This window comes from Haemorhous mexicanus, chromosome 24 (genome assembly GCF_027477595.1).
Source record: "Haemorhous mexicanus isolate bHaeMex1 chromosome 24, bHaeMex1.pri, whole genome shotgun sequence".
Lineage (NCBI taxonomy): Eukaryota > Metazoa > Chordata > Aves > Passeriformes > Fringillidae > Haemorhous > Haemorhous mexicanus.
In genome coordinates, this window is record NC_082364.1 from 6,870,020 (window position 1) to 6,895,049 (window position 25,030).

A 25,030-nucleotide genomic window follows, 5' to 3' on the forward strand; every position below is an offset into this window, starting at 1 on the left:
TGCCTCGGCCCAGGAGCTCTGGGAGCAGCACTCCAGGAGCTCTGCCAGCCAGGACTGAGCTGTGCCTCCTTGGGCAGGCAGAGGCCAAGCCCCTTAATGAGCTTACAGCCCTGCTCAGCTTGCTGAAGTAATCAGGCCCTGCCCTTTTGCTCTTCTAATCGCAGTTTCTCCAGCTGACAGTGCTGGCATTCCAGGAAAGGCAAATCCTCTGCTCCAGGAGCAGGGACAGACAGCCCAGCCCAGCCTGGGGTCATACCTGCTCCCTGGGGACCCCCCTCAGCCGGCTCACAGCCCACCCAGGGGGATCCCACACTCCAGCTGGGATTTGGGATGTCTCAGAACTGCTCTGAGCTGCTCAGCAGTGGGGTGGGAGCCTTGTCCCCAGCAGTGCCTGCCTGGACAGCGTGTGAGAGCCTCCAGAGCTCCCATCCAGCTCTCCAGAGGGCAAAGACACACCAGTGCAGCTCAGGCACAGCAGCACCTGGGCCAAAAAAGCCTGGTGGTGCTTTGTTTTCTTTTTGAGGATAAAACTAGCAGCATCCACTTGTGCACAAGCTGATGCACATCCTCCTCCCCACCCCGTGCCTCACCTGGTGCACACCCTGCTCCCCTGTGCCTCACCTGGTGCACACCCTGCCCCCCTGTGCCTCACCTGGTGCACACCCTGCCCCCCTGTGCCTCACCTGGTGCACACCCTGCTCCCCCTGTGCCTCACCTGGTGCACACCCTGCCCCCCTGTGCCTCACCTGGTGCACACCCTGTTCCCCCTGTGCCTCACCTGATGCACACCCTGCCCCCCTGTGCCTCACCTGGTGCACACCCTGCCCCCCTGTGCCTCACCTGATGCACACCCTGCCCCCCTGTGCCTCACCTGGTGCACACCCTGCCCCCCTGTGCCTCACCTGGTGCACACCCAGCCCCCCTGTGCCTCACCAGCTCCCACAGGCTGCTGGCAGGAGGCGAGCAGGAGATGGGAGCAGGAGAAGAACACGTCACCAAGCCTCCCTAACTCCTGGTGAGGGTGTTACTCGGAGATCCCACAGCACCCAGCACGCTGCTGGGGCAGTTCCTGGCTGCTCCCAAAGCCAGGGGAAAGCAGCAGCCCCAGCCAAGCTGCAGGGAGACATCTTTCACAGATCCCAGGCTGCCAGAGCGATGCCCTGGTTTCGTTTTGTAGTTTTGGTTTTCAGCTTTCTTCTCTCTGCCTCTGCGTTTGCTACCCTGTCCAGATACTTAAAAGAATAATGGTAACAAAGCCCCAGCGAGCTTAAGTGGTCTTGGGAACTGCCAGAAATGACCTTGACAAGAAAAAAAACATGAGAGAGCCCAGAGACGGGGAGATGTGAGAGGTAAGTACAGCTGGATACCCAGCTACAACAAAACAGAGTGACAACCACCAGCATCATACAAAACAGGCTCATGTTGATTTAATTTATACAAAACCAGATACAGCCGCTACCCCGCGTTTTAACAGGAAAAAGGAGCATGTTTCAAACCAAGTTATTGTTAAAAAATGGCATTTCCCTGCACCATTAATGCATGCTTCTCCCAAAACACAGAACGGACTCAGTGATATGGCTTGGGCCACAGCAACCACAGCTGTGGGGTCCCCTCTAAAACCCCTGACTGGAAGGACTGCCACGTGTCCCCTGAGCATGCAGCAAACTAAAAGCAAATCCCTACAGGAAGGGGTTTGTTCAATCCAGCAGCAGGGGATACCCGTGTTTGCACCCCTCCTTTCCTAGGAAGGAATAAGGCTATTGAGCAATTACAAAAATTCTAGAAAAACAGCAAGGAAAAATAAAATAAATACATTCTTCAGAGTATTAAAATGGTGTCCATCAAAAATATATTTCTGTATTTCTATTTGCATGTCAACGTCCCCGTGCCCGGCTCTCGGTGTGTGCCAGCACGCTGCACGCAGGGAGCAGAGCAGGGGGCTCCCCCTGCCCACCCTCACCCCCCCGAGGGGCTCTCAGGGCACAGGGGGCGCGGGGCAGCAGCTCCAGAGCCTCCCCCCAGCAGCTGGCTCGGGGGAAAGGCTTTGAAGATGGTTTCTCACAGATGGGCTCCCTTGAAGTGCAGCATCCTCGTCAGCCGGAACGGTCGAGCGCCTCGGCAGCTTTTTAAAGCATCAAATATTTAGAGTCAGCTCGGAGCAAATACTGACAAAGACAACCAAAGAGCACGTTCCCATGAAAGCCTGGCTCCTCCCCGCTGGTGAGGGTGAAACCCCTCCCAGTTCCAAGCATCCCAGCGGGCTGGGACACCCTCTGCATGTGGCCTTTCCAGAGGAACCTGGAGAGCAAAGCCATGGGCCACTGTGAGCTCCAGGAGCTGCCATCCCAACTCCTCAGCCACTCTCCAGCCTCCCCACAGCCCTGCTCTCCCGGGATCCCTGCAGAGCTGCTGCAGGAGCAGCAATTCTGGGCTCTGGGATTCATGGCAGGGGCTCCCACCCGTGCATGGAAAGAGATCCCAGCTGCTGAGCTGGATCCCTCTCCCCAGGGCATGGAGGATGCAGGTGGGGCTGTCCCAGCACCCACAGGAGCTCCTCACCGTGCCTGCACAGACCCACCCCATGTCCTGCACCTCCCTGCTCCTGCTGCTGTCAGGGGACAGAGCTGCAGCAGCTGCACAGACCCTCCCCATGTCCTGCACCTCCCTGCTCCTGCTGCTGTCAGGGGACAGAGCTGCAGCAGCTGCTTTGCTGCACAGCTCTGGCCAGCCTGCTGTGAGAGGAGCAGGGAGGGCTCCTCCAGATGTGCCACTCTTGGCTCAGCTCTCACAGCTTCCACGCCAAAGAAGCAGAACATTCCCCAGGAGCCAGAATGTGCCATTCCCTGATTCTACCCCCATTCTGCTGCTCCCACATGCCAGAGGCCAGCTGACAGGGCCCACCTGCCACCAAGCACTGCTGGGCACGGGGCAGGCTCATTCCCTGACCCATTTCCTCCAGCAGAGCCTCAGCTGGATCCACGGCCTCCCCCTTGACCAGTTACTCCAAGTCCTCTGTGATTCACAGCCCTGCCTTGCCATTGCTGGAATACTAATGAGGGAAATGTTGATTTATTGAAGCCCTGATATGTCACTGCTGGATTAAACAGTCTATAAAGTATATTTGGACACATTACAGGATTAGAAGAACCCGCCTGGGAAGTTCTCTTCCTCCTTCCTCCACTCTCTTGCAGAAACACCCAGTTTCAAGGACGTGGCCACAGACAGAGTGGAGGTTCCTGGGTGGGCATCCCCAAAACCCAGCCCATCGTGGGGAGACTGCCCAGGGCCCCCACCCCACCCTCCCTGCAGAGAGAAACCCCACCTGTCAGTAGTGGTACACCTTGATCTCTCTGTTTTCATCCAGTCCCAGCTGCAGGAGGCTGGGGGTGCTGCCTGGGGGCTTCTGTGCCCGTGGGGAGAGAGGTCTGGCAGCTGGGTGAAGGAAAAGCCTGGCCCACAGCAGCAATCAGCCCAGGCAGGACAGGTACCAGAGCCAGCCCAGTGCACACAGGCTGTGCTAGCCTGCTGCACCCCAGTCAAGAGGAATTAGAGGGGGATTAGGGAATTCAGAAGCACACCACGCTCAGGGCAGCACGGAGCCCACGGGGATTTGCTGCTCATAGCAGTGTACACTGAGGAGACCCCCAGAGCCCCAGCACAAGGCTGGCAGCACACAGCCTGGGAGCATCCCTGCTCACTGCTCACAGAGGTCTTGCTGCCTGGATCCGGCCCCATGCTACAGGATTCCTCAAAGCAGTGCTGGAGAGAGCTCTGGGGGCAGCCCAGCCCTCCCTGCCCCAGTCACACATCTCCAGGTGCCCCCACCTCCTCCCAGGCTGCTCAGCAGGGCCTGCCCATGCCAAGGGCTCCATCCACAGCACCTGAAGCAGCTCTGCAAAGCCAGACCCCCTTCTTGCCCACCCCAGCCTCACTCTGCACTGCTTAAATCCATATTTTCAAATCCTCACATTCCCAGCTCCAACTGCTCCTTCCCAGCTGAGCAGCATCACAACACAGGGAAAGGAAGGGAAACTTCCTCAGCCAGGTACAGCACACAGATCACTCCTGCTCCATCTGCTGAACACCTCTGCAGAGCAGGCACTGCAGTAGGGGCCAAGGCCTCGAAATTGCTGCTCAGCTCCTCATTTCACACCCTCCTGCCACCCTCCTCCCACCTTCTGCGGGAAGCAGGAATGCAATTAAAGACCAGACCCAGGTAAAAGATACACTTTGGAATCCTTCTTGAAGCCTTTCAGCCATTTCTTGTTGCTCTCAATCATCACCTCAATATTCTTTGGCTCTGGCTCACTGAACTTGGAATGCTGGAAGAGCCTGATTTGTTCACTGTGGCAGAGAGAGAGAGAGAGGGTAAGTGGGGGAAAAAAAGAGGTCTGGGAAGAAATTATCCCAGAGATGAGAAAGTGATGGGCTGCTGAAGAAAAAAACACCTCCTCTAATAAACCTACTGATAGTTCACCTTTTCTCCTCAGTAAGTAGTTCACAGTAATTCTCAAACTGTAATTTACTGTTACGTGAGGAGTGACCCAATAATCACTGCAGAGAAACAAAGCAGCACAGGGGAACTCAGGGAAAAAGTCCTTACTCTGCAGGGACATAGCCCAGCTTGCAGTCCAGGGGCACAGGAGTCCCTCCGAGCCACGAGAAGCCACCTGCAAAGAGAGATGGGATACAGAGCCCACAAATCCACATTTCTGCAAAGAGACATGGGACACAGAACCCACAAATCCACATTTCTGCAGAGATATGGAACACAGAGCCCACAAATCCACATTTCTGTAACACAGACATGGAACACAGAACCCACAAATCCACATTTCTGTAACACAGACATGGAACACAGAGCCCACAAATCCACATTTCTGTAACACAGACATGGAACACAGAGCCCACAAATCCATATTTCTGCAGAGACATGGGACACAGAACCCACAAATCCACATTTCTGCCTGAGTGTGCCCAAAGAGGACACCAAGGACACAGATGGAGAGCCCTGGTGACACAGGGAGGGGGCTCCAGGGGACAGGCCTGGCTCCTCCTTTGCTGCTCCCTTGGGCACTAAGGAGCAGGATGAGAGCATCAGCCCCATGCTGCACTTCTGGAGGGAGCTTCTCACCCCTGATCCCCTTAGCACCCTTCCTCAGCAGCACCAGTGCCCCCACCCTCCCCAGCACTGGAAGCCTGAGACAAAATCAGAAGCTGCAGGCAGCAAAGCAGGTGGGACGAGGCCAGGAGACTCACCTGGGAAATACCTGTGCCATTTCTCTGCCAGCACGGTGTCCACTGACTGCCCTGAGATGGGATAACTAGAGCTGGGCCTGCTGCCCCGGGCCCACTGGTCCAGGGGGGACACCCTGGGGGGGTTCCCCAGGGGGCTGCCCCCCCCCAGGCCTGCCAAGGAGGGGCAGGTGGGAAGAGGGATGCCCTGATGGGGTGTGGAGGTGAGGAGAGGGGGCTGGTGCTGGCTCAGGGAGTCCAGGAGCCCCAGGACCCCGTTGAGCTCGCTGGTGATGCTCTGCACGGAGTCCCTCAGGTGCTGGATCCTGTCCTGCTGCAGCACGGGCCAGAAATCCATCCTCAAGTCAGCTGAAGGAAGAAAGGGGAAGAAAGGGATCACAGACCAGCCCTGACAAGAGCAGCCTGTGTGCAAGCAACCCAGCCCTGCTGCCTGCCTGCCCTTCCTCCCCCAGCACCCCTCCAGGCAAGCAAAGCCCAAGAGAAAGCAGGGGCAGCAGAGAGGGAGGGGCAGCAGCTTCTCCTGCCATGATGGAGGAAGGGGAAGCCCAGAGTCCTGCAGAAGAGCAACACAGATCTGCAGGATCAGAGGGAAACCCCAGAGATTTTATAATCCACAGAGATTTAAAAGGCAGGTTCCCTCACAGATCCCATCCCTCTTATCTGCCACTCCAGGCAGGAAACAAGTTTCTGCAGCCAGGTGTGGGACACAGAGCAGTCCCAGACCTGCCTCGGGCACAGCAGAGCACAGGGACATCAGAGAGGTGAGAGGGAAAGGCAGAACAGGCCTAGAGCCTCCCACGGTGGGCACTTACACCTAGACTGGCCCAGATTCACACTGGACGTGCTGTTTGTGTCCTCAGAGGTGCTCAGATCAAACGTCACCACCTTCCTGCACGCAGAACTCTTCAGTGTCTCTTCATCTGAGAGCTGCTCAGGAGCAGGAAAACAGTGCCAGTGAAACCTGCTGTATCATCCCTGGAACATAAAAGCCACTGGAAATCTGCCTGCAGGGCTGGGCTGCAGTCAGGCACAGGTCAAGTGAAGGCAAACTTGTCTCCAGCCCTGACAGCACAGCCTGAGTGTCCAGAGACTGCTGTGGCTCTCAGAGAGCAGAGGCCAGAGCCAGCAGCCACGTGAAGCAGCCCTTGCAGCAGGAGTCAGCGTGGTTTGTGCTGTAAATAACCTCAGAGCTCTTGCAGGGCTGGGCTCTCTGTGCCCAGGGCAAGAGTTTGACCACCAAAGGTCTGGTTCTCTTGCATCTGCTGCTGCCCTGCCTGAGGCCACGTGGCAGAGCCAAAGGCTCCAAGGTTTGCCTTGGTCAGGAGAGCAAGCTCCATGCCAGCTCGCAGGAGGTGACCTGCCCTTGCTTCCTCCAGGCCCAATCCAGGCAGCTTTTCCAAGCTGCCTTCTGCAGCCACACACTCAGCAGCCTCTGTGGTTCCAAAATCCAGCTCTGCTGCCAACAGCAGGAGAGTTTACCTCCTCCAGCAGCGAGGACTCCAGCTGGCTGAGCTTCTCCTCCTTCTTCTTCAGCAGCACCTGTCCTTTCTGCATGGCTGACTTCATCTTGTCCAACTCCTTTGCCTCCTGCACAGACCAACAGCCCCACCAGGGAGGGAAATTAAACAGCAATGGCAGGAAATAATCCCTGTCAGCAGCTGGGGTGAGTGTCATCCCCTCACTCTGCTCAGCACAGCAAGTGCTGCTGGAGTGAGATCCCTCCAAGTCCAAGAGTGTGGGAAGGGGTGTGCACGGTGAGCACGTGGCTCAAAGCAGGCTCAGCCCGAGGAAAAGGAGCTTTCACCTCCAAACCCCATCCAAGAGGGTCCCCAAGCCCACACCAAAAGGGGCACCAAGCCCAGACTCCCCAAGCCCACACCAAGAGGGTCCCCAAGCCCAGGGTCCTCAAGCCCACACCAAGAGGGTTCCCAAGCCCACACCAAGAGGGTCCCCAAGCCCAGGGTCCTCAAGCCCCCACCAAGAGGGTCCCCAAGCCCAGGGTCCCCAAGCCCACACCAAGAGGGTCCCCAAGCCCAGGGTCCCCAAGCCCACACCAAGAGGGTCCCCAAGCCCAGGGTCCTCAAGCCCACACCAAGAGGGTCCCCAAGCCCCCACCAAGAGGGTCCCCAAGCCCAGGGTCCTCAAGCCCACACCAAGAGGGTTCCCAAGCCCACACCAAGAGGGTTCCCAAGCCCAGGGTCCTCAAGCCCACACCAAGAGGGTCCCCAAGCCCACACCAAGAGGGTCCCCAAGCCCACACCAAGAGGGTCCCCAAGCCCAGGGTCCCCAAGCCCACACCAAGAGGGTCCCCAAGCCCACACCAAGAGGGTTCCCAAGCCCACACCAAGAGGGTTCCCAAGCCCAGGGTCCTCAAGCCCACACCAAGAGGGTCCCCAAGCCCACACCAAGAGGGTCCCCAAGCCCAGGGTCCCCCAGCCCCCACCCACAGCACCAGGAGCGGATGCCAGGGCTGCGGGCGCTCTGTGACACCCAACACCCGAGCCCAGGCAGCGCCCAGGGCTCACCTCCTGCAGGTTCTGGCGCACTCCCTGCAGGAGCTGGGAGCTGTGGGGATCCTGCTGGGCCCCCTGGGCCCTGTGCAGCTCCTGGTGCCACTGCAGGCTGGCAGCCCTGAGCGCCGAGCGCCGGCGGCGCAGGGAGCGGCTCTGGCGCAGCAGGAACTCCTTGGCGCTCCGCAGGGACTGCCCCTCGGCCGAGAGGTAGCTCTGCACTCTGTGGGGAAAGGCAGGGCTGTCCTGGCTCGCTGTGCTGCTGCACACCTCCCACAGCAGCCCCAAAACGGGGCTCAGTGCCTGCTGTGCACACCAAGGGCAGAGCAGGGAGCTCTCCTGGAACACGATCTCACCGGTCGAGCTGGAGCTCGCTCTCCTCGGGGCTCTGGGAGGCTGGGGATGGCTCTCTGGACGAGTGCTGGCAGGGTGACACATTGCAAAAACCAAGTGTTTATGGGGGAAACAGAAGCCCAGGGCCCCCTGAGAATCCCATGACTTCACCACAGCACTGCCCACAGCAAGCACAGCACCAGGGCTGTTCCTGATGTGGCTCTTGAAGGTAACAAAGACATTTCCATCCCTGCTTTTGATTTGAGTACCCCACACTCCTCTCCACCCCCTAATAATAGACAGACACCTGCAAATACTACTGAACACACCAGCAAAGAGAAATCCATCTCTGCACCTCAAATGGTTTCACACAGGAGGAACAAATGCTGGGATTTTCAAGGGAGTTTCAGCCTCAGATCTCACAAGGCAAACAGCTTCACAGGCTCTTTACTCACAGCTTGAGGAGTTTCTCTCAGGTCTTCAACACAGAGCTCAGCTTTCTTTCTTGGAGATTCCACACTTTCTTCTGCCTCCAGTTCTTTCAGAGCCTCCTGCTTGCTCCTGATTGCTTCCTCCAGCTCTCTGCCACAGGAAAAAGCAACAGCAGAGGCACTTGATTAGCCTGCAGTGGTGTCCACAGTGAGCTCCAGATTCCAGCAGGGAAAGGGCCACAGATGTGCAAGACAAGACCAGGGCTGGGCAGAGAAACTGCTTCCCACCCTTCCTGAGCAGCTCAGCCCCCTCAGGAAAACCTCTTTGCATTTCAGTGCCCCTCTCACAGCATCTCATTAACCACCCAAGGCAGGAGTGGAGGAGACAAACCTGTCCTGCAGAGGTGAAGGAGCAAATTGAAATTCACACCCTGAGTTAATGAAAAATCCAGAACCAGCCCCTCAGCAACTCTGTGCCCCCACGGGCACCTGAGGATTCTGAAGGAACATGGCCCAACACAGAGCTCAGAGGCCGGGGAGAGGCCCAGGTTAGGTTGGAGAGGTTTGCCAGGGGCACAGGGCAGATGTTTGGGTATCAGAGGCAATTTCTCACACCCACCCAATGCGTTTGTGCAGCCTCTGGCTCCGGCTCTGCAGCAAATCCACCTGGGCCTCCAGCTCAGCCTTCTGGTCCTGCAGCTCCTGCAGGGTCCTGCGCAGCTGCCGGACGGACTCCAGCAGGCTGCAGTGCTCCTTCCTGCTCTCCTCCAGGCGCAGCTGGGAGGCCAGAGCAGCTTCCTAGGAGAAAGCCAGAAGATCCCTCACAGTCATTTCCCCAAGAGCCAAACAAGGGGCACGCAGCTCGCGGGGTCCCAGAGCTACACAGCCACACACCAGTCCTGGCAGAACAGGGCTGTTCTCTTTGGGGAGCTCAGAACTGACCCCCCAGCCAGCATTCTGCTTTCCTAAAGCCCCAGCTCTGAGGTGCTGCCCTCAGCCCCAGGGCAGCACAGCCCCTCTCCAGAGCCCAGCTGTCCGTACGTCTCTCTCCAGCTGCATCCGTCCGTCCTCATCCAGCAGCAGCTGCCTCCTCCTCTGCAGGGACTCCTCCTGTGACAGGGGAAAGGCAGGGCAGTGACAGAGCCAGGACACTGCTGATGCTGAGCAGCACCTCAGGCCCGAGTCTCAAGACCTTTCCAAAACAAGGAGCGTTGTCAGGTTTGCTTCACGACCCCTCTCACTGCCCCCCAAAGCACTGAGCAGGCCCAGAGCTTGGGCTCTCCCAGCAGACACCAGCACCAGGAGTGCTTAGCCCTGCTCTGACTGGTGACAAAGCTTTACCTCTGAGTGGGATGGCAGCAGAAGCCCTGGCTGAGCTCTCCTGAGCAGCAGCTCCCTGTGAGGAAGCAGCCCAAGGAGTGGCACAGGTCAGGGGGGCTCTGTGACACAGCAGAGGACTCACCTGGCTCAGGAGCTGCTCTGACCTGGCTTGGATGTTCTTCATGCGGATCTCAAGCTCGTTCTCTGAATCCTGGAGCTTTCTTTCCTGCACAGGGAGCTGAGTTAAAGAGAAGGGCACAGGCTCCTCCCTCACCAGTAAAACACGAGCTGGGAAGCGCGACCTGCCACTCGTGTCCGTCACCCTGCAATGGTGACGGACAGGGGGATGGGGTGGGGAGCCTCCAGGCCACCCCTCAAGAGCCCCAAGGGCCAGAGGCAGAGCCTGCTGCTCACCTTCTCCCTGTGCCTCTGCTGCAGGGCTGTCAGCCTCCCCTCCAGCTCTGCCTGCAGCCCCTTCACGTCGGTGTCGTGGAGCTGCCGCAGCCGCGCGGCCTCGCTGCGCAGCCCCTCCAGCAGCTCCGACCTCTGCCTGTGCTCCTGCCAGCCCAGGGGGCAGGGAAACACCCCTGTGAGGCACAGGGCTCTGCAGCAGTGCAGCACGGACACACAGGGCTCTCCAGCAGTGCAGCACAGACACACAGGGCTCTCCAGCAGTGCAGCACAGACACACAGGGCTCTCCAGTGCAGCACGGACACACAGGGCTCTCCAGTGCAGCACGGGCACACAGGGCTCTCCAGTGCAGCACGGACACACAGGGCTCTCCAGTGCAGCACGGGCACACAGGGCTCTCCAGTGCAGCACGGACACACAGGGCTCTCCAATGCAGCACGGGCACACAGGGCTCTCCAGCAATGCAGCACAGACACACAGGGCTCTCCAGCAATGCAGCACGGACACACAGGGCTCTCCAGTGCAGCACGGGCACACAGGGCTCTCCAGCAATGCAGCACGGGCACACAGGGCTCTCCAGTGCAGCACGGACACACAGGGCTCTCCAGCAATGCAGCACGGACACACAGGGCTCTCCAGCAATGCAGCACAGACACACAAGGCTCTCCAGCAGTGCAGCATGGACACACAGGGCTCTCCAATGCAGCACGGACACACAGGGCTCTCCAGTGCAGCACGGACACACAGGGCTCTCCAGCAATGCAGCACGGGCACACAGGGCTCTCCAGTGCAGCACGGACACACAGGGCTCTCCAATGCAGCACGGGCACACAGGGCTCTCCAATGCAGCACGGACACACAGGGCTCTCCAGTGCAGCACGGGCACACAGGGCTCTCCAATGCAGCACGGACACACAGGGCTCTCCAGTGCAGCACGGACACACAGGGCTCTCCAGCATGGACACACAGGGCTCTCCAGTGCAGCACGGACACACAGGGCTCTCCAGCAGTGCAGCACAGACACACAGGGCTCTCCAGCAATGCAGCACGGACACACAGGGCTCTCCAGCAATGCAGCATGGACACACAGGGCTCTCCAGCAATGCAGCATGGACACACAGGGCTCTCAAGTGCAGCACGGACACACAGGGCTCTCCAGCAATGCAGCACGGACACACAGGGCTCTCCAATGCAGCACGGACACACAGGGCTCTCCAGCAATGCAGCATGGACACACAGGGCTCTCCAGTGCAGCACGGACACACAGGGCTCTCCAGCAATGCAGCATGGACACACAGGGCTCTCCAGTGCAGCACGGACACACAGGGCTCTCCAATGCAGCACAGACACACAGGGCTCTCCAGCAGTGCAGCACGGACACACAGGGCTCTCCAATGCAGCACGGACACACAGGGCTCTCCAGCAATGCAGCATGGACACACAGGGCTCTCCAGTGCAGCATGGACACACAGGGCTCTCCAGCAGTGCAGCACGGGCACACAGGGCTCTCCAGCAGTGCAGCACGGGCACACAGGGCTCTCCAATGCAGCACAGACACACAGGGCTCTCCAGCAGTGCAGCACAGACACACAGGGCTCTCCAGTGCAGCACGGACACACAGGGCTCTCCAATGCAGCACGGACACACAGGGCTCTCCAGCAATGCAGCACGGACACACAGGGCTCTCCAGCAGTGCAGCACGGACACACAGGGCTCTCCAATGCAGCATGGACACACAGGGCTCTCCAGCAATGCAGCACGGACACACAGGGCTCTCAAGTGCAGCACGGGCACACAGGGCTCTCCAGCAGTGCAGCACGGGCACACAGGGCTCTCCAGCAGTGCAGCACGGACACACAGGGCTCTCCAGCAGTGCAGCACGGACACACAGGGCTCTCCAATGCAGCACGGGCACACAGGGCTCTCTAGCAGTGCAGCACGGGCACACAGGGCTCTCCAGCACAGACACACAGGGCTCTCCTGTATTGCATCTCCAGCAGCACCCACAGACATGCAGCACCCACTGCGAGTGCAGCCCCCCACCCAGTACCTCCTCCTGGTACTGCTCCTGGATCCGCTCCAGGGCCTCCCTGTGCTCCTCTCTCATCCTCTCCATTCTCCTCTCGTGCTCCTTCTCCACCTCCCGCCGTCTGTCGCTCATCAGCTCGCTGAGCTGCAGGGGTGGCAGGGAAAGAGGCTCCCCTGAACTGCAGCGCTGCACCAGAGTGGCCTCCCCAGCAGCAGCCTCCCACCCAGCCCAGAGCGGGATCAGGGACTGTGTCCTGGGGAGCACAAAGCCTTCACCCCACTGAGGGGAGATGCTGAGGGATGTCCTGCCCCTAAGGCAGGGGATGTGGGCACCAGAGCTCAGCCCACACCTGAGAGCATGAAGAACCTTCAGCACAGAACCACCACTCACCTCACGCTCGTACTCCTTCACTTTAAGGGCTTTTTCCTGCACTTTCTGATCTGCTCTCTGCAGCTCCTCACGTAGCTGGGCCTCCTGGCTGCTCTGTGCCTCTGCCAGCTGGGCTTGCAGGCTGGCAATGACCTGTCAGGAAAGCCACCCACAGAGACTCTCAGCCTTTGCACAGGATCCATCCCGTGCCCTCCCCAGGGCACTGCACAGCCTCACCAGCCCCTGCCTGCAGCACGGCCAAACACTGAGCCAGACCAGAACCACAGCTAGGGAGGGGAAAAAGACTCATGCCACCCTCCCTGGCCACCTTTGGTGACAGCACGAGGGGAAAACAAACTACCAACAATTTACATTCTGAGGACACCATCCTCACCTCACGGTGCTTCTCCTCTGCTGCAGCCCTCAGCTGCTGGAGCTCACTGGCAAACTGTGCTTCCAGCTCCTCTGCTGCCTACAGAAACACGAGCAGAACAGTCTGCTGGGAAACCTCTGTGTGGGCACAAGTGCATTTGCAATTAAATTCTGTCCAAAAGCATCAGAAGGCAGAGCAGTGACCCCCTCCAAACAGGATCTCTGCAAGGTGCCTTGACTCTCTCCCTGCTTTCCCTCCCGGGGGACCTCGATAAATCCCAGCCATGCTGGGCTGGAGGCACTGGAAATGCCCCACTGAGGGGCTCCCCAGTCCCTGCAGGACTGAAGCAGCAGCCAAAGAGCTGCTGGGAGCTGGTGAAGTGCCTCAGTTCAGTTCTGATCTGGTAACAGGGCTGGCTTAGCTCGGGACACACACAGTGATCCTTATCTTGTCCTCAGATGCAGAGTGGCCATTGAAGTAATTGTTAGTTAATTACCACTGTAATAACAGCTGGGGGAGCTTCCCTGCCCACCTCCCCGTGCCTCCAGCAGCCCTGGCACTGCCCTTGGTGCCCTCAGCGAGCTGCCACCAAACCCTGCAGGTGTGAGTTAATCCCACACTTGGCACTGCCAGCCAGGAATGGCCCAGGCTGGCCCTGCCTGCCAATAAAGATCTCACCTTCTTCTTCTCCCTGTCCAACCTGTCCCTGAGCTGGCTCAGGAACTCTTCCTGCTCCTGTTCCAGCTCACTCATCTCCTTCTGCTGGGCCTCCTCTGCTGCCAGCTTCATTTCCTGCAGGGCAAGCTGCTGCTGCCTCTGCAGGCTCTCCTTCTCCAGCAGCTGCTGGGATTGCCACTCTTCCCTGAGCTTCTGCAGCGTGGCCTCCTGCTCTGCCCTGGTGGGTGTGGAACAGAGCACAGAAATGGGGACCCAGCGCTGGATGGGGCTCGGAGCTGCTGCCAGGGCAGGGAGGCTCAGAGCTCATCCCTGCAGGGGATGTGCCCAATCCTCCCCTCCCAAACCAGCACTGCACAGCCCCAGGAACGGCAGCAGAGCCTCTCACCTCAGCCTCTCCTCCTCTGCCTCCACCTCTGAGGCCATTTGGGCTCGCAGCTTTTCGAGTCTCTTGGCTTTTTCCTCTCTGAGAAGCAACTCTTCTTCTTCCTCTTCCTGCTCAGATTTTGCTAAATCTTCCTCTGGAGTGCTGACAGAAAATAAAACCAAAGAAGATAGGTTCAGTGACTCCCAGCCCCCTCTCCAAGGGCTCCAGCTCAGCTGGGGATCTCACTGGCTGTGAGACATTCATTCCCCCCACACCTGCAGGACCTGCTGCTGGCATGGGAATGCAGCCCCAGCACCAAACCTGAGCAGGGTGGGTTTAAAACTTGCTATATCATCATAGTTTACACTTCTTTTGGGGTTCCTGTTCTTTTTTTTTGCAGGTAAGTGAAATCCACTCTCATTGAACAGATGCAGGCTCCCAGGCAGGGTGCCTGGATGCATTAGCTCACCTGCAAGCTCCACATTTCCATGTTACACACATTTTTTTTTCCCCTTCAGGTGCCATTTCTGCATCTTCCCTCACACCCAGACTGCATCCCCATGATTTCCATGCCAAGATGCTGTTTCAGAACATGAGCATCAAGCCCAGCAAGATAACAGAGAAACCTCAAGAGCAGAATTCCCCCAGAAAGGACACAGCTCCCAGGGCTGCTCCAGCCCTGCCCTGCTCTCAGGCCCTGCTTTCCCACAGCCATCCCTGCCCTGGTCCTGGTGTGGAAGGCCCTGTGTAAAAGAGCCCCTAGCAGAACTGCAGACAGCTCCTCTGGGCTAACCTCCTCTCCCCTAACGCTCCCATTTCCATCCTGCTCCCACCATTTAGGGGCTGAGCAGCTGCCAGGTGGGAGAGCTCCAGGCACTGAGCTGGAAACTCCTCCCAGGTTAAGCACAGCCCACAGCTCTGAGGGTGTGTGGGACCACAGCTCACCCTGCAGGATGCTCTCCTGCCCCTCTGCCAGGGTGCCAGAGCCCTCTCCTGAGTTCCACTGGCTTTGCAGATCCTCACACACAGAACTGTCTGTGCCAATGCCTGTCCTTCCTCCTCCTCCTCCTCCTCCCTGAGAGCCCTGGTCTTGCTCCTTCCCCAGCTCTGCCCCCCTTCCCAGGTGGTGGCTACAGCAGCACTGAAATCCCACCCTGGAAAGGCTTGCAGGAGATGGAGTAAAAAAGGAAAGTACCTGAGGGGCTTTTCTTTTTGCTGATGAAGCTTTTCAGCTTCCTCCTCCTTCTGCCTCATCTCCTCCTGGAATTGCTGGGTTTTCTCCTCCTTTGCTTGAAATAAATGTATTTCCTCTTGCTCCAGCTCTGTCTCCACCTCCTTGACTATTTCCTCCAGGGATTCATCGTGGGGCTGGCTCAAGGACTGCTCGATTTCCTTCTCAGGGTGCCTACCAAAGACAAAAAGCTCCTTTGGCAAAAGGGTGACAGAAAACAGAGTAACATGAAAGGAACAGCAACCTCCTCCACAGAGCATCACTCCAAACCAACAGTCCCAGAGCCACCTACTCCAAAAGCTTCACTGCTGACCTCAGGTGGATCCTGAGGATCACTGGTGGATCCTCTGGAGAATCTCCAGCTGAGAAACTGAACCCAGCCCCAGCTGCACTCCAGGCCCAAATAACTCTGATTTTGGCCCACCAGAGCTCACCTTGTGAGGTCAATAAAATCTGACTTGAGGAAAAGCCCTGGCCAGGCTGCCAGGCACAGGAGCAGATGCCATCAGTACCTGCTCCCAGCCCAGGGATTGGTGCTTCTCATGGACCAGGTACTTTTCTGCAATTGCAACCTAAGGTGTGCTGGGAATTTGCCAGCTCCAGGCAACAGAAAGCCCTCAGCACTCCAAAAATTCAAACCCAATCTGGTTCTAATTAAGGTGGGTTTTTTTTTTTTTTTTCAGAGAGACAGCAGCAAAATTAAAAGCTAAAGGGGAAGGAGGGGAAAATTGAGATTAGTCTGGGAAGAAAGATTTTTGTTCTTTGCTACTGAAGGCTGGAGCAGGAAGGTCTCACCATGCTGTGAGACTGGCAGTGCAAGGCAGAGGGACTTCTGCCAGGAATCAGGGAAATAACAGCCCCAGCTTTTCAGCCTCGAGTCAGGAGAGAAAAGGTCATTTCTGCAGCCATTAGCAAAAAGAGCAAGACAGAGCACAGTGGTGGGGTTCTGGAACAATCCCCCTTCATGGTGCCCCCCTTACACCACCCGCTGCAGGTGCAGGTGCTCTGCAGAGCAATTCAGCCACTGCCACCTGGTTACCACGTTGTTCTTTTGCCCCAGTTTCTGCTCCAAAGGAGACCCAGGCAGCACACACACATTCACACAGCTCCTGGGAGAGCAGAGATTCCTTCCCCAGAGACACTGCCTGATCTCTCCAGCTGCATCTGCTGCTGTGTCTCTTGACAGGGAGTGCAGAGTCAGCAGCTCACCTCCCCTGGGCTGCAGGTAGGAATGCACACCCACCACCCTTGGAGCAGCACAGAACAGCAGCTTGGGCAGGGCTCGGCTCTGACCCCACTATTTCAATGCCCCCAAGGTGCCCAGTGGCTGTAAATGGGGTGAACTGAGGGGGTTTTGCCCTTTTTGCCCAGCTCAGCATCACTCAGCAGGTCCTGTGTGGAACTTTCTCGGGAAGGGAGAACACACCAGGGAAAGGAGACACAGCAGCAGCTCCCCTCAACCCAGGCAGTCCTGAGGCACAGCCCCCAGGGCTGAGCTGCTGCCCTGGCCCTGCCCAGGCTGCTCACCTGGCACTCGGGCAGGGGCACAGCTCTGGCATGGGCACACAGCCCCGCCGTGCCCACCAACTCCAGCCCCAGCCCCCCCGGGGGGACAGGGGGACAGGAGCTGTCACAGCCCCACAGCAGGCACTGGCACCAAGCCCTTACACGTTCTGTGGGGCAGGAAGCTCCTCGGGATCCACCAGGCTATCCAGGGCTCCCTCCTGCTGCTGCACAGCCTCCTCCCCACGGGGATTTTCCACCCCCCAGTGCTCCAGTGGTGGCTCAGCAGCACTGGGATCCCTCTCACTTGGCAGCACAAAAGAGGGGACAGAAGATCAGGTGAGCTCAGGGGCTGCTGCAGGTGGACAAGGATGTGCAGGTGACACAGGTGGGCACCAAGCCATGCCTGCCAACAGGACCTGCCTGGCCAGCGCTGCAGGGAAGCTCCACGCCATTCCCAGCTCCTCATTCTGGGCATTTTGGGCAGCTGAGGCTATCATGGGCACCAGCTCAGAGTGCTGGACCCCTTCCCTGGGTTATCCCACTCTTTCCAGGCCCTTGGAGAACGTCCCCAAGGTGTGCCAGCCCTGCCAGCCATACTCACACTGCTGTCCAAATCACAGGGGGGAGTGTTGGCAGGCATGCTTGTGTCTGCAGTGCTGCTGCAGCTCAGAGGCACAAGAGGAGAGACAGGGCAAGCACGAGCAGCTCCACAGGCAGAGAGAGAGAGAGGTGCTCACTGGGAAGCAGGAACAAGTGATAAGGAGACAATTCCTGCGGGCAGAACACGGTTTTGGAGACCCTCCCACCAACAGCTCCTCCAAGAACAAGGCTGCAAATCCCACAGAGCAGTCATTAGGATGGACTGCAGCTTCTGCTCACGGGTTTTCCAGGCACAGGCAGCAGCTCCTTGGTTCCCAGTGCCCTGGAGAAGGTGTGACTCTGCTGGAGGCCAAGAGCTTTGACACCACTCATCTGGAAATGCCAGGCTGGGGCTCTCCAAGCAGGAGGAGCTCGAGGGAGCACAGAGCTCACTGCTCAGAGCAGCATTCCAACTGCTCCAAACAAATCCCCTCAAGGAGGCTGAAAACAGCTCCCCCAGACAGCCCAGTCCTCGTAGGCCCTGGAAGGCAGCACTCCTGGGATAACAGCTGTGATCTGCCCACGAGCCAGGACCCAGAACAGCTCACACCTGCTCCAGGCCACCTCTGTGGAAGGAAGAGAACTGTTCCCATCACAGCTGGGCTCTCCTGGCATCAGGAACAGACACCTGAGAGCCTTTAGCCACAGGCTCAGCCCAGCAGGACCAGGGAGGTGCCATCAGGCAGTGGCCAGAGGCCACATCTGCCCTGGTAACAGCCCCGGGCCCAGCACAGGGTGTTACCAGCCCAGACCCCCGTGGCAGAGCCCAGCTGGGGCAGCCCCAGGGACAGGACAGGCTGGCACTTCCACTGCCCAGCCAGCCAGAAGCTGAAGCTGCTGAGACAGGGAGAAGGAGGCAGCAGGAGCAGAGGGGTTCAGTGAAGAAGCCCCTGAGAGAGGCTGCAGCACAGGGGGAGCTGCCCAGGGCACAGCAGGCAGGGCAGGGCAGGGAGGGCAGCAGGAGCTGGAGCTGCCCACGCCTCCCTTGTGCCTGTGTTTGTACCATACCTCTCAGCAGCTTCTGCTCCTTTCCTTTGCTCTTCCTCTACACTGCCTTTGCTTTGGTCTTTGTCCTCTTCTCCCAGCTCCTGGGCCTGCAGGGAAAAGCAAACAGGGTGGAGTTTGTGGCTCCCTCAGCATCAAAGACCTCAGAGGAGTTCTGCTGAAGGTCCACGGAATCAGCTGGGCCACGTGGCACCCACAGGTGTTCCAGAATGCTGGAGGTGCCAGGCTCCTCTCCTGAGGGTATCCAAGGGTCTCCAACCATCCCAGGAATCCTTCCAGAAGCACCAGGGGAGGCCTGGGAGCTTTCTCAGGATTAAAGATTAATTCCCTGCCAGCACTAAGAACTTGGGACACAGGTTTGGCTTTTCTTTCCTGAAGGTCATTTTACAATCCTGAACTCCCTGGAAAGCACAGGAGAGAAATCTCCCAGAAGAGAAATGTCACACACACCAAGTGCTGTGGCAATGAGGCAAAGGCTGCATTGTCTGGGACCAAAAACCACACCAGGACTCAGTCCTGCCTCCCATCTGGGCTCTGGGGCAGGGTGTGATGGGCTGCACAGAGTCACCAGTCCAGGGATTTCTGACTCCAGGGTACATCAGCAACCCAGCCCCCCTGGCAGCACACTGAGCACTCAGTTGGCTCATTTATGGCATAGTAAATACTAGAAATATGAATGGAAAATATTGGAATGTGAAATAATCAGCTGCTCTTTCCCCTCCTGCCAGCTCCCAGATCCCTCTGTCCCTGCAGCAGGGACACCTGAGGAGGGCAAGGACTTCCCTCCTCACCTGTCAGCCCCACGGGAAGCAGGGAGGGCCCATTCACAGATTTTTGGGGACCCCAGCAGGTGAGCTCAGGCCCTGGCAGGCAGGCTGTGCGTGGAGCAGGGCCAGGACGAGGCGGAATTAACGCCGCAGTAATGAATGCAAATGTTCAGCAGAGCACACGGCAGAAGGATTCCCTGCAAGTGCTGTCAGCTCCCATCACATCAGCCTGGGCAGAGCCCCCAGCCCGGCCCCTCCTGCCCCTGAAACTGATGGCTGCAATTCCCCAGAACCGAGGAGCTCAGCAAACATTTCCTCACTCCACAGGGGCTCTGTCAGAGCAGCCTGCAACGGGAAGGGGCCAGAAAAATGGGGCAGGAATCATCCTGGAGACAGGGGAACTGCTCACAGAGAGCTCTCTGAGCCCTGGAGCTCCTGCTCACAGGGAGCTCTCTGAGCCCTGGGGCTCCTGCTCACAGGGAGCTCTCTGAGCCCTGGAGCTCCTGCTCACAGGGAGCTCTCTGAGCCCTGGAGCTCCTGCTCACAGGGAGCTCTCTGAGCCCTGGGGCTCCTGCTCACAGGGAGCTCTCTGAGCCCTGGAGCTCCTGCTCACAGGGAGCTCTCTGAGCCCTGGAGCTCCTGCTCACAGGGAGCTCTCTGAGCCCTGGAGCTCCTGCTCACAGGGAGCTCTCTGAGCCCTGGAGCTCCTGCTCACAGGGAGCCCCTCTGAGCCCTGGAGCTCCTGCTCACAGGGAGCTCTCTGAGCCCTGGGGCTCCTGCTCACAGGGAGCTCTCTGACCCCTGGAGCTCCTGCTCACAGAGAGCTCTCTGAGCCCTGGAGCTCCTGCTCACAGAGAGCTCTCTGAGCCCTGGAGCTCCTGCTCACAGAGAGCTCTCTGAGCCCTGGAGCTCCTGCTCACAGAGAGCTCTCTGAGCCCTGGAGCTCCTGCTCACAGGGAGCTCTCTGAGCCCTGGAGCTCCTGCCCACAGGGAGCCCCTCTGAGCCCTGGGGCTCCTGCTCACAGGGAGCTCTCTGAGCCCTGGAGCTCCTGCTCACAGGGAGCTCTCTGAGCCCTGGAGCTCCTGCTCACAGGGAGCCCCTCTGAGCCCTGGGGCTCCTGCTCACAGAGAGCCCCTCTGAGCCCTGGAGCTCCTGCTCACAGAGAGCTCTCTGAGCCCTGGAGCTCCTGCTCACAGAGAGCTCTCTGAGCCCTGGAGCTCCTGCTCACAGAGAGCCCTCTGAGCCCTGGGGCTCCTGCTCACAGAGAGGTCTCTGAGCCCTGGAGCTCCTGCTCACAGAGAGGTCTCTGAGCCCTGGAGCTCCTGCTCACAGAGAGCCCTCTGAGCCCTGGGGCTCCTGCTCACAGAGAGGTCTCTGAGCCCTGGAGCTCCTGCTCACAGAGAGGTCTCTGAGCCCTGGAGCTCCTGCTCACAGGGAGCTCTCTGAGCCCTGGAGCTCCTGCTCACAGAGATGTCTCTGAGCCCTGGAGCTCCTGCTCACAGGGAGCTCTCTGAGCCCTGGAGCTCCTGCTCACAGGGAGCTCTCTGAGCCCTGGAGCTCCTGCCCACAGGGAGCTCTCTGAGCCCTGGGGCTCCTGCTCACAGAGAGCCCTCTGAGCCCTGGAGCTCCTGCTCACAGAGAGCCCTCTGAGCCCTGGGGCTCCTGCTCACAGAGATGTCTCTGAGCCCTGGAGCTCCTGCTCACAGAGAGCTCTCTGAGCCCTGGAGCTCCTGCTCACAGAGAGCTCTCTGAGCCCTGGGGCTCCTGCTCACAGGGAGCTCTCTGAGCCCTGGGGCTCCTGCTCACAGGGAGCCCCTCCGAGCCCTGGGGCTCCTGCTCACAGGGAGCCCCTCTGAGCCCTGGGGCTCCTGCTCACAGGGAGCTCTCTGAGCCCTGGAGCTCCTGCTCACAGGGAGCTCTCTGAGCCCTGGAGCTCCTGCTCACAGAGAGCCCCTCTGAGCCCTGGGGCTCCTGCTCACAGGGAGCTCTCTGAGCCCTGGAGCTCCTGCTCACAGGGAGCTCTCTGAGCCCTGGAGCTCCTGCTCACAGGGAGCTCTCTGAGCCCTGGAGCTCCTGCTCACAGGGAGCTCTCTGAGCCCTGGAGCTCCTGCTCACAGGGAGCTCTCTGAGCCCTGGAGCTCCTGCTCACAGGGAGCTCTCTGAGCCCTGGGGCTCCTGCTGCCCCTCTGCCCAGCAGGGCAGTCCCTCCCGAGGAATCACAGGCTGCAGGAGCCTCTGGACACGTTGGGAAGGTGAGGACAGCCCCCATCTGCAGGGAGCAAGGGCAGATTTTAAGGCCTGCCTGTGGAACTCTCAGAGCCTTGCCCCTCCTGCTGGCCCAGCATGCCAGCAGCCCCAGCAGCCCCAGCAGCTCCCTTTGTGCCCAGCTGCATCCCCAGAGGACATTTCACATGCTCAAGACACAGAACCAGCTGTGTGAACACAGGGCTGACAGATCCTGGGCCACCTCCCCCCTGTGCACAGCCCAGACCCCGAGGGACCATCTCACATCAGCTCAGATCCTGCTGCAAGGGGCCAGCACGGAGCACTTGGCACAGCTTGGCTCCTCCCTGAGGGTCTGGCACTGCCCAGGCTCCCCAGGGAATGGTCACAGCCCCGAGGCTGCCAGAGCACTCTGGGGTTTTGGGGTGTCCCTGTGGGGCCAGGAGCTCAACTTGGATGGTGGTTGTGGGTTCCTTCCAGCTCGGGATATTCTATGGTTCCACAGTTCTGCAACTTGAACCTCCAATCTGGAAAGGGGAAGGGGAAAAGGGGAAAAAAAGGGGAAAAAAAGGGGAAAAAAAGGGGAAAAAAGGGGAAAAGGGGAAAAAAAGGGGGAAAAGGGGAAAAAAGGGGGAAAAGGGGAAAAAAGGGGAAAAGGGGAAAAAAGGGGGAAAAGGGGAAAAGGGGAAAAAGGGGAAAAGGGGAAAAAAGGGGGAAAAGGGGAAAAAAGGGGAAAAGGGGAAAAAAGGGGGAAAAGGGGAAAAGGGGAAAAAAAGGGGAAAAAGGGGAGAAAGGGGAAAAAAGGGGGGAAAAGGGGAAAAAAAGGGGAAAAGGGGAAAAAAAGGGGAAAAAAGGGGAAAAAAGGGGAAAAGGGGAAAAAAAGGGGAAAAGGGGAAAAGGGGATCCTCCCCTCTCCCAGGTGCAGCAGGACACATCCCACAGAGCCTCTGCAGCCACCACAGCTCCTGCCAAACACACCAACAAACCCCCCCCAATTCTGTCCTCACCGAGCTGCCAGAGGTGCCTTTTATTTTTTTAATTTTTTTTGAACAACAGAATATTTTGCCAATGACTTCAAAGCAAGGCAAGCCCCTCGCATGGAAGCAGGCACATTCCTCCAGCCCAGCCTCTGAGCACAGACACAAAAGAGCAGCTGCAGTTCTGCAGGGAGCACCATTTCACACCCAGCTCTCCCCAAACAGGGCTGTGACAAACCCGACGTGGCTGCTCCAAGCAGCATTTGCATGCACAGTGCCTGCTGCAGGGAGGAGAGGGCCAGCACAGCAGGCATATGTTTTGTTTTCCCTTCACATCTGATTATGCTCATTATTAGGCACAAGAGGACAGGTGTAGTCTCCAGACACAACCTTGCAGACAGGATTGCTCCTCTCTGCTGGACAGGTGGGGAGTTTGCCCCTCAGGGGCTCTCCCCCAGAGCAGCTGATGTGCTCACAATCAGGGCAAGGCTGAGGAACCCCAGCTGGATCCTGGACCCTGCCTCCAGCCACAGAGACGGGGTGGGAGGGCTCCAGAGGAACGTGGGGCTGAGCAAACCAACTCAGAGCCATGCTGAGAAGACAAGGATGAAGCAGAGATCACAGCAATCTCCAGGCAGAGCCTGGCCAGTGCTGCGTGCCAGGCTGACACAAACATGTGCACACCACGTACAGCCCATGTGCCACAGACTGGCTGAAAGGAGCCCCTTTCCCCCTGCATTAAAGCAGGCAAGGCAACCAAATGCTTAAAAATAAGCTTCCCTCTACCAAAATCTGTCAGAGGGAGTTAACCTCCTTTTCTTCCCATTGATTCTATCGTGTTCTGCCACACAAATCCTTCCCATCTGCTTAGGAGAAAGAAAAGGACAAATGCACTCACAAAAGAAGAAAGGAGAACAGACTCTGCTCCCTCCATCCCCCAGGAAAGCCATTTATTTATTGGCTCTCCTGCTGGGGCAGGGACAGCAGCCAGGGGAGCCTGCCTGTGCACACCCCTCCAGCCACCTCTGCTCAGGGTTGGTGTTCCCTGTACCTGCACCTCCTCCCTGCAGGAAAAACAATGCACTGCTGGTGCTGCTGGGAGCCCTGGCACTGCCCACACCAAGCCCTGTTCAGCTCTGCAGGGCCTTCACTGACAGCATCACACCTCAGGGCTCCCCTGCCCGTTCCAGAGCCCCCCTGAGCCCCCACACAGCTCTGACCTTGCACCTGGGGCTGTCCAGATCAGGAGACACAGTCCCCACACCCAGAGCCTCCTGGGAGAGCTGGCTCTTGGAGTCCCAGCCCTAAAAGAGAAAGCAGAAAGGATCAGTCTCTGATGAGCCACCAGAGATCCTGACACCAATATCCCAGCACAGCTCAGAGCCCCCCTCCCCACCCCACTGACAGCAGCTCAGCAGCATTGCCCCTCCCTGTGGGACCAAGGGACACCAGTGCCACACAGGGAGGGCACTGTCACCCCCAGGGCACCCCCCCATGCCACCAACCTCAGCAGGAGGGGGTGGCACAAGGAACGCCCAAAGGGGGCACATCTTCCCAGCCCCTCCTGCTCCCCTTTGTGCCACTGCTGCACATTCCCAGGGATCTCTGTGCTCACAGCCAGCCCCCCAAGGTGCTCCCCCTCTGGGACAATCCCCTCTGCAGCCCTGGGGCCCACACCAGGCAGAGCCCCTGGCCAGCACAGGCTGGTGCCACAGGAAACAATGACATTTGTTTGCTGGCCTCTGCTCCCACTGGCAGATGGCAGTGGCAGCTTCCTGTGGAGGTGAAGAGATGCTGATGGGCATCTCCCCCCAGCCCAGGGCTGCTCTCCTGCAGGGACCCTCCAGAGTGGGGTCTCCAGCCAGGCACACCCCCCTCAGCAAAGCTGCTGAGCCCCCAAAGCACAATCCCTACACTGCCTGTTAGTTTCCTTTCTGCAGTTACCCCAGCAGGCTCCCAGCTCTGTGTGACCTGCTTTTGCAGGGATACCCCCTCACCCCCAGCCCCAGCCTGCGAGGGGCAGGGGGGCACTGCTGGCCTGTGCCAGAGGGCACTGCAGAGGTGGCACTGCACCGTGCCAGGGGAAGCTGAAGCCCACCTCCAGGGAAAAAGGAGAAAAAGGAGTTTTTGGTGACTCACCACAGGCTGAGGCACCTCATGGTCGGAGCTCTTGGAGACTGGCAGGTCCTGCTCACAGCCACTGACCCCGGATGCCTTTGAAAGCTGAGAGGAAAAACCCATCACAGCCTGCACAGGTCCCACCCCTGCAGCTTCACCTGGGCACTGCCAGCACGGCAGCTGCTGCTGCCAACACAAATCTGTCCCAGGGAAGAAAAGGTGACTGGACATCATGGGGAAGGCACCAAGGATGTGTGCGACCCACAGGACAGGCACAAAGCACCAGAAGGGCAGGAGGTGGGGCTGGGGAGGGCAAAGAGGTGCCCTTTGAACATCCCTGATACAAGGCACTCGCTTCCTCTCCATCTGCAAGGATCTCTGCAGCTCTCAGAGCTCCCAGCCCACCACGCAGCACAGCACCGGAGCCATAAAAGCACTTTGAAATTCCACTCTGCTGTGCCTAAGTGCAGCGAGGGCTCCTGCATTCC

The 25,030-nt window shown here is 58.7% G+C and overlaps 1 protein-coding gene across 8 annotated transcripts in view; it reads right to left on the reverse strand.

Annotated features, from left to right (window-relative positions):
* Positions 1 to 1,402: 1,402 nt before the first annotated feature.
* Positions 1,403 to 25,030, reverse strand: part of CEP164 (centrosomal protein 164) — a 33,540-nt gene continuing 9,912 nt past the window's right edge. For 4 of the 8 annotated variants that reach the window (XM_059867161.1, XM_059867165.1, XM_059867160.1 and 1 more), the window contains 24 exons: positions 24,564 to 24,647; positions 23,645 to 23,728; positions 18,460 to 18,545; positions 16,975 to 17,115; positions 15,271 to 15,480; positions 14,097 to 14,237; positions 13,712 to 13,928; positions 13,055 to 13,132; positions 12,682 to 12,813; positions 12,313 to 12,435; positions 10,265 to 10,408; positions 9,993 to 10,076; positions 9,572 to 9,640; positions 9,150 to 9,328; positions 8,555 to 8,681; positions 8,123 to 8,187; positions 7,782 to 7,989; positions 6,736 to 6,843; positions 6,069 to 6,183; positions 5,260 to 5,604; positions 4,604 to 4,670; positions 4,228 to 4,344; positions 3,323 to 3,425; positions 1,403 to 2,122 (listed from right to left, as the gene is read on the reverse strand). In XM_059867161.1, the coding sequence (XP_059723144.1) occupies positions 3,326 to 3,425; positions 4,228 to 4,344; positions 4,604 to 4,670; positions 5,260 to 5,604; positions 6,069 to 6,183; positions 6,736 to 6,843; positions 7,782 to 7,989; positions 8,123 to 8,187; positions 8,555 to 8,681; positions 9,150 to 9,328; positions 9,572 to 9,640; positions 9,993 to 10,076; positions 10,265 to 10,408; positions 12,313 to 12,435; positions 12,682 to 12,813; positions 13,055 to 13,132; positions 13,712 to 13,928; positions 14,097 to 14,237; positions 15,271 to 15,480; positions 16,975 to 17,115; positions 18,460 to 18,545; positions 23,645 to 23,728; positions 24,564 to 24,647 (3,024 nt within the window). In that variant the 3' untranslated portion in view covers positions 1,403 to 2,122; positions 3,323 to 3,325. Of the gene's footprint in view, positions 2,123 to 2,160; positions 2,299 to 3,322; positions 3,426 to 4,227; positions 4,345 to 4,603; positions 4,671 to 5,259; positions 5,605 to 6,068; positions 6,184 to 6,735; positions 6,844 to 7,781; positions 7,990 to 8,122; positions 8,188 to 8,554; positions 8,682 to 9,149; positions 9,329 to 9,571; positions 9,641 to 9,992; positions 10,077 to 10,264; positions 10,409 to 12,312; positions 12,436 to 12,681; positions 12,814 to 13,054; positions 13,133 to 13,711; positions 13,929 to 14,096; positions 14,238 to 15,270; positions 15,481 to 16,974; positions 17,116 to 18,459; positions 18,546 to 23,644; positions 23,729 to 24,563; positions 24,648 to 25,030 lie in introns of those variants that run through there. The other 4 variants (XM_059867159.1, XM_059867162.1, XM_059867166.1 and 1 more) reach the window with 4 other exon arrangements.